Consider the following 9,038-nt stretch of genomic DNA (forward strand, 5'->3'; position numbering starts at 1 on the left):
AGCATGCGGGACGAGCGAATGCCAGCAGGATTCATTTGTTTGGACTCGTTCAAGTTCTAATAATTGAATTCCAATATGCGGGTTTCTCCCTGTAGATTTCTTTGCCGAGACGGAAGTTGATGACAGAACCATTTCTTGATGTGGTGAATGTCTTACAGCCGCGGAGATCCACGAAAGTGCTGAGATCACTTGCTCATGGACGGCGTAGTTTCCGACTACTGCGACCGAGGCGCATGAGGTCAGAATTTGAGCTTCCGAGCTCGGTCCAAGTTTTATTCCCAAGGATACAATGTCACTAGCTTCGGAAATCTCTGTACTCAATCAGTCCGTCGCTCACACATAGTTTACTTATTAGCTTACCTTCCTTCTGAAGAGATAGCAATTGCTGCAACGCATCTAATAAAACGGGGCCTATATCAGGCCAGGTGGATGTCAGATAATCAATACAGCTCTGTGCTTGGGCATTGACGCTCGCTCCGGTGATTGTCAAAATGTTGCCTAGTTCTTGGCCGTCCGGAAAGTGAGCCCTCAGAAAGTTTGGCACCTGCCATTCAATCTCATTTATGACCTCAAATGGCGAATCCCTGGATAAAGAAATTGGCCATATTTGGAAGAGGGTCTTTTTGATCGGATCTGAGTGCACGAACAACTGCAGGTTTTCTTCCAGCAAGCGGAAAGCCATCGATTTGGACAAAACGACTTCTAGTTTCTGGGAGTCTTGTTCGTATACTTCTTCCTTATATTCAAGCAAGTCGTCGTCCTCGTCGTCCTCGTCGTCCTGATCGTCTTGGTAGTTTTCGTCTTCGTGGTCTTCCTCAAAAGGGGTAAGCGTATTAATCGGGAGAACGTTTTCCTCGTCAGACAAGGTTACTTCCTTTTCAAGAGCCTGCCGGAATAGACTAGCGACATTTCTAGCAAGTTTGCGAACTGTCCCAGCCGCCTTTATCATCGTTGGTGAGGCTACTTTCGATCTTATCATTGCTGATAAAGTTGCTTCCTCCTTCAGGTGAGCGGAGAACTGCACAAGGCTTCGACGCAAGTTTTGCTCAAACCTGCTTGGTGAGACTTTCTTCAGGGCATCTCTCGATAATATCTGTAGCCAATGCTGTGCCAGAAGGAACTCAGACAGCCTTTGAGCTCCTCCGGACGCGGTCTCAAAAGAAGAGGCGGTAGTTGAAGACGGAGCCAGAGCACTGGACACCACCATGCTATGGACGGAATCTACTGATGATCTCCTGGAGGAATCCGATATTTTAGTTGAGCGCAAAGGGGACGGAGTCGGTGGTCGTTGAAATGGAACAGATGATCCTCCAAGATTATCAGGGTGTTCATATAGAACTATCCCTTGTGAATGGTGATAGTCCGCCAAGACATGACGTAGATGATTTTTAATGACCCTGCCGATAAATAACACTTTCACGTTATACTCGATAGTATAGACCCTCGCATAATTGATCCGAGAAGCTGAGTCAAGCTTTTCCCTCGGGCTGGACATTTCGACCCTGACTGCTTTTTTGATGAGGTTTTCACCCTTGTCCACGACCTCCTTGCCGGAATAGATCACTGCGTGATGTAGTGCTTGAGCTCCAGCCTTCCTCGTCCCTTGGCCTCCGTAGGTCTTGATAGGCCTATGAATTTTCTGTTAGAAGACGTCGGGTCTCTTGCATAAAGGCTGACTCACAGGCAGACACAATGGGCGGTGAAACATTTCACCACTACGAAACGGCGAATCTTGTGGACAAATGTTTCCTTGTACTTACGCGAATGAGAATGCACAGGCTCTAAATCCGAGAGCTGCGTTCCGTTGGTACCTGTTGGCTCTGCCCACAAGATTTTGAATACATTTCCAACCTTGAACGCCGATCCATGGCAGACTTTGAATGCTAGACAGGTCAGAATCTGCGAAGGTTAAATATTCGAAACTTACGAGAATCCAGTGGATCTCCCAGTCCATGCGTGCCTTGACCGATGTGGTAGTTATTGCCTGTAGGAACGTATCAGTTTCTCCGTTGCCAAGATCTTCAAAGTAAGAACTTAACGAACCTTCCCATGTTTGGGCGTTATAGAAGGGCTGTTGATAGGACGATGAACCGATAATCTGGTTATATGAACTTCCGTAAGGATAGGAAGATTGCTGGTATGTTGATACGCCGGTGTCCTCAGGATACCGTGCGCCATAGCCGCTGTTACTTCTTGCTATGTTCCAAGTGCCATCTTCCACGGTCTCTACGGCAGGCAAACTTTGGGCAACTGAAGGTGCAACCGAAGATGAACTCGATATCGGGGCCACATATTCTTCTAAAGATTAGCTGCCAAGTCGGATGTTCTAACACAACGTGTAAAACTACCAGTGTCTCGTTCTTTCCTTTTGTTCAATTCTAGATTTCCAAAAGCTACCGTAGCATCTTCGTAGGAGCTGGAGGTGTATTCAGGAATGACATCGGCTTCGCCCAACACGGCCTGACTTGACTTCCCATCAGTTGCATCATGAGTCGGAGCGTAGCGCGGAACTCCTAAATTTTCTGACTCTTGATAGTTCAATCTTGCGGTGTGCTCGTTTCTTTCTGGAGCATCATAATCGTAATCGAACTCGTAGTCTCCTTGTGGAACGTTAACAAACTCCAAACGAGATGCGAAAGGCGCAAAAAACCTCACCATATTTGTCTAAACGATATCGAACATAGCAACGTTTATCCTCATCCCATTCCCAATCACTCCACTGCGTGGGAACGCGCTCTTCCTTCGAGTGCTTGTTTCTTTTGGAGTATTTTGAAGACATAGCACCAAGATGCAGAAGGCTGAGAAAGTGAAAATGCAGATTTTTCAACCTAGAGGATGCCGGCCCTTTATTGATTGTGCCTGCAGATTAGCGACGCCCAACAGCGCTGAGGAAGTGCTAGCGAGCAAATCGCGAGTGCAGCCCATCTGCCAATCCTGTCCCCCAGTGGGTTTATCCCGCATTCAGTGGCGGAAATTAGTGTGGTGGGAGAAGAGGGAACAATTGGTCAATTCGCAGCACATGCAGAAAAGTGGTGAGGAGACGACAATGTCAGGCTGACTGCGAAGTGTCGTGAAAGTGTGTCGGCTGTTGAAAGGTGCCAAGCTTATGGTGCCTAAGGCAGCTAGGGTACTACGGAGGTACAGCTGGTAAAGAGCGTGGAAGCATCGGATTGGACGCCTGTACGTGCAGCTATAATAATTTTAAATGGACTATCTCCACGTAACCCCCATTTTAGTGTACGCGTAAGCACTAATTTTACTAGTAAATAAATAAACAATAAACAAACCTCGCACTTTCGTCTGGTAACTAAATCGACCAATTTCACTTGCTTTTTCATTTCTTCTCCCTCATTCTAGCCAATCAAACAGGCCCATTTTATTATTGCAAGGCTTTAATTCACGCACCTTACCTTGGGAAGCCTCTATTCCAACTACTTCCTCTTAGCCTCTAGCTCCTGGTACAGAAATACCAGGCCTTCCACCCTTTGCACCACTTCGTCAGGTCCCCTTCTTTCCATATATATAGCCTTATATGGAGCCTGAAGACCATATCCAGTGAAATACCTCTTTTTCCTCTGAGACTACCACCTCCACTGAGGCTACTGAGGCTAGTACTTGGGAGAACCTTATCTGGCAAGACGAAACTGGCCTAGCTCCTCCTTCCAATAGGCTCCCAACCACTAATTTAGCTTATCAAGGCCCTGCTTCTCCCTCCTCTAGTCCTTCTGGCTTTTACCGTGCCAATCGTGTGAGCCATAAGACTCCCATCCAAATCCATGCCCTTTACCACCATAGTAATCACTCAATTCGCAAGCTAGCAAGGCTCTTTTCGCTCTCCCGGTCCACAGTTCACTATATCTTGGCTTACCCCTCTACCCCTCGGCACACACGTTAGTCCAATAAATATAATAATTACCTAATCAAATTCCAGCTTTTCGACTTTATTACTACCGGTAAAGCCTTTACTCGTTAAATAATATTTGAGGAAATCCCTGAATACGTTCGCCTTACGATTTCTGAATATTCTATTTACAAGATCCTTTATTCTAAGGAATATTGCCGCTATATTGCCCGTATAAAGTCATATCTTTCTCCTACTCAAAAGCTTAAATAATTAGAATTTGCTTTGAAATATTAATACTAGAAAAAGAAATAGAAACGGATTATTTTTTCTAATAAAGCTACTATATAAAATGGCAATATAACCTTTTATATAATTTGTAAATAGTATATTAAAGGATTAATTACATTAATTAATATAATTAGATTATAATTAATATAATTCAGATTTTTTTTAATTAGATTAGAATAATTAATCAGATTAATTATAATTAATCTAATTAATCTATTATATAACTATAGTAAATTACTATTTACTTAATAAGTATTAAATAACTAAAGCACCTATTAGGTAGCCCTAGTTAGAATTATATAATAGTAGCTATATACTAGCTTTTAATAATAATAAACTAGTTATTTTCCTATATTTCCCCTTTTTTAATTTAGCTTCGGGTTGCTTACTAAGCGCTACCGCTCCTGATTAGTATAGTACTAGAGCTAGAGCAGGCAGAAGCATTACTATATTAGGCTAGTAAGATTATATATATAATTATATATATATATTAATTAGATTAATTAGATTAATTAGATTAATTATAATTAATCTAATTAATATATAAATAGAATATAATTAATAAGTATATTTCGTAATTAGATTAGATTAATAGCTATTAATCTAATCTAATCTAATTATTTAATATATTATTTATAAATCTAGTAAAGAATATCTTAATAAATAGCTTTAGTTCAAATTCAAGAAGTTTAATAAAATAATAGTTTAAATAGCTATTATCTATAATAGTAAAATAGAACTAATTAACTTTAATTATTATATAATAAATAATACTAAAAGAAATATAAATAGCTATACTATTAATAATATATCTCTTAATTTAGTATAATCTAATAAAGAAATAATATAGTAGAAATAAAAACAAGAAAGAAAACTTAATTATATTAACTAAAGAGAGAAAAAAAGGAAAAGAAATTATAGATTCTTATAAAGCTATAATCTTACTAGTCTATATAATAATATTATATAACTTGTTTTTTAATATTTTCTTTTAAAATATATTCTCTCAAATATATTAATCTTATATTTCTATTTTCTTAGCTTTTCTATTTCTGGTTACTTCTAGTATTTTCTTGAATTTCTTAAAAGCTATTCTAAATAATAGTTTTATTATCTTATTAGTAACTATTTTAGTTATTAGAATATAGGTTATTTAGGTCTTTTATATTTCTATTAAATCTCGAATAAAATAGTAAATAATTATAATATATTTAAAATAGTTATAAAATATAATAAATATATATAATAGTATATAAATAGATATAAGATATTATAGATCTAGTTTTCTATTTTAGATAAAGCTTATAATTAGAATTATATAGATTATATAAAATTGCATTTCCTAATTAAATTAAAGGCTTTATATATTTAGCTAAATATTAGGAAATATATAAAGAAATACTTCTAATCTTAAAAAGAAATATTAATTAGTCTTTTATTAGAATTAATTCTTAGTAATTAATTATATTTATAAATATTACTTTATAGATTATTTGCTTTAATTACTTATATATTATTCTATTATTATATATCTTATATAAATATAAAGGCTTTTAGCTAGAATAATTATTTTCTAATTATTTTTTAATATATAGACCTTAATTCTATTTTTTCTAATATTTTATAATTAGTCTAGATCTCTAAAAATTTATATAATTTATTACTTTTATTTTATATATATAATAAATATTATATATTTTAATTTATAATTTAAAATAATTACTAAATATTATTTCTTATTTAATTACGAGATTAGTTCTTTATAATATATTATAATATATTTTCTAATACTCTTTTAATTAGATTTATTACTAGTTTAATTAATATTAAAATAAAAAGTAAAATACTTAAATTCTTTTCTAGAATTATAATAAATCTTATATTTTATTAAATTCTTAAATATATATTTATAATACTTGATTAAATTATTTATAAATTATATTAGTTTATTAAATATAAATATAAAATATCTAATATTTTATTAATATTTTATAATATTAATTCTTTTATTTTTTTAGCTATTTATAATAATTTATAATTAGATACTAAAATGAATTCCTTTTTATAAAACTCTTATATAATTCTAAAATAATTAAGAATTATTACTATATACTATTTTTAATTAAAATAAATAATATAATTTTTTTTATTTCTAATAATTTTATAATTAAATTTTTTAGAGATTATTTCTAAAACTTTAGCTTTAAATTTATTAAATAATTAAATAGAAATCTAGTTTATATATAACTTATTTATTATAATAGTAATATTATTATTAATATAAATAAAAAGCTTAATATTTTACTATATATTATAGAAGGGAAATAATAATAAGATAAAAACCCATATAAAGTATATTAGAGTATAAAACGTAACTTAATAGTAAAATAATAAAATAAAAGTATAAATAGTAAAATATAAATAGTATATAGTATATAAAAGCTCAATTAATTAAATATTTAAGAGGGATTATTCTTTAGAACTATAGAAAAACTAGCTTTCTTATATAATTTCTATAAGTTATATATAAAAGGCTATAGCTTTTATTATATAATTAAAGCCTTAAAACTACTAAAATAATATATTTTTTAGAAAATATAGCCTGTTATACTATATCCGATCCTCTATTTATTTGTACTTATTCCCTAAATACTAAAAATAATAGAAAAATCCTATTTAGAGTCCGATATAATAAAATAATTAGAATTCTCCTCTATTAGCTAATCTAATTCCTTTTTAATATATCTAAAATAAGACTTATTACTCTTAAATAGTCTTATTTCATACTTCTGAACTTGCTTAAAAGTAATCTAAATCTGCTTAGCTATATTCTTATATCAAATCCGATATAGTTCTCTATATTAATTAGTATCTGCTTTTAATTATTATTTAATTTCTGCCTTTATTATTAGGTATTAAAAAGACTTATTATAGCGAATTATATTATAAATTATACTAATATACTTTAAATAAATAGCTCTTTTAAATTTTTATATTATTTATAATATTTTTAAATTAATCTTTAATAAAAGAAGAAAGCTCTAGATAAGAGACTTTAATTATCTTATAGAAGATTCTATTTTTAATAATAACTAGACTTATTAGAATTATAGTAAAAGGCCTATTAAATAGTAAATTATTATTAAGCTATTCTTTAGCTTCTATATTATTCGAGAATTATTACTTGCCTATAATTTCAGACTTATAGATTATCTAGCTAAAGATATTTATTTATCTAGTTAAATAAACTATACTTAGAGTCTTTCTTCCTACTATTTTTAATAGATATTTGCCTATTTCTTTAATTATTTCCGGCTTAAATTTATTAGAAATAAAGAAGTAATTAATGTTTTTAAAGAACTTCTTACTAAAAGTAATAGCCTTTTTATAGTTTATAAGAAAAATATAGCTAATATTCTAATACTTTTTACTAAGGTAAAATTTGCTATTTAAAGCTTTAGTAGTAGCCAGATCTTTAATATTACCTTTATACTAATTATAATTAATATTTCCAGAAGTATAATATTAGGCTAGCTAAGGATAAATAACTAGATAGATAGGGTATTTATTTAATACTTTATAAAATTCAAGCTATATTAATAGATCTGCTATTAAGAATTAAGAGGCTAAGGTAAAATAACTATTACCTAGATTTCTATACTTTATAATATTGTCTTTTTAAAGATAGAATTATAGTATTTCTATTTCCTTTATTAAAAGCTCTCAAATACTAAGCTTTTTAATCTACTTTAAGTAACTTTTCTTATAAATATAATTATTTATATCCAGATTAGTAATATTAGACTTAGAAACAGAAACTATAGTATCGAATTAGAACTATAAATTTAAATAGAATTAATCGAAAATATAATACTTATATTTATATTTCTTAATTTCTTGATTTTTATAAAAGAAATCCCGTATTTCTTTATTTACCCAAATAATAGAAATATACTTCTTGCCTTTAATAACTTTATAGATCTTAGTAACTAGCTTTAAAGTATTATTAATATTATTAATATTTCTTATATTAATAGAAAGAGTATTAGTAAGCTATTAAATATATATTATATAGAAAGCTTTAAAGAATCTATTAGTAATTCTATAGTATTCTCGCCTATAAATAGATCCCAAAATACTACTATATACTTTTTTAAAGATATATTTACCTTACTAAGCAAGGATTAACTTCTATTTAGCTAGTATCTTATAAATATACTAGATATTTTTAAGTTTCTCGGATTTAATATCTTTAGTCTTTTGCTTTTTAATTCTAGATATAAATCCAGAAATCTTTCTAGATAATATCTTTCTCTTTAGAATAGAGAATTTCTTCTTACTTTCCTTTTTATTTTCCTCTATTTTACTAGCCTTATATTTAAACTAGTATTCAGATTTTTATTATTTATTAGAAGTTTTAGATTCAGCTTACTCTTCTTTCTTGCTAGGTTCTTCTTATCTAGTTATACTAGTTATACTAGTTTTACTAGCAGATTTATTACTAGGCTATATTAAATTAGCTCTATTCTTATTAGCTAGATCTAATTAAATTAAAGCTAAAATTATAATAGGAGCCTATTCTTTAGGCTTATTTCAGAAAGCAGAAAAAGGCTTATTACTATAAACTTCCTTAATTAGAATTCCAGAAATATTAAAGATATACTATCTAGCTTTAAGATTATTAGCTAATAATAGCTTAAAAACCAATTCTCTAGATTTCAAAATAGCTTTAGTATACTTAAATATCTTAGTAATATCTAATTTAGTAAATATACTAGTATTTTAATACTTCTTATCTTTAATATATTCTAAGATAGCTTTATTAATTAACTAAATAGCTTTATATACTAAAGCTTTTATCTTAAAAAGAAAATATAACTTCTTATAAATATTTTTACTAAGATTA

General features: G+C 30.5%; 1 protein-coding gene across 1 annotated transcript; it reads right to left on the reverse strand.

Moving 5' to 3' along the window:
* Positions 1 to 1,384: 1,384 nt before the first annotated feature.
* K444DRAFT_494050 (uncharacterized protein) lies at positions 1,385 to 1,857 on the reverse strand (the record flags this gene model as incomplete). Its single annotated transcript, XM_024873256.1, has 2 exons — positions 1,385 to 1,628; positions 1,682 to 1,857. Coding segments are annotated over 2 exons (420 nt in total), but the record flags the coding sequence as incomplete, so codon positions are not given.
* Between the last annotated feature and the right edge of the window lie 7,181 nt (positions 1,858 to 9,038).

This window comes from Hyaloscypha bicolor (genome assembly GCF_002865645.1).
Source record: "Hyaloscypha bicolor E unplaced genomic scaffold K444scaffold_10, whole genome shotgun sequence".
Classification (NCBI taxonomy): domain Eukaryota; kingdom Fungi; phylum Ascomycota; class Leotiomycetes; order Helotiales; family Hyaloscyphaceae; genus Hyaloscypha; species Hyaloscypha bicolor.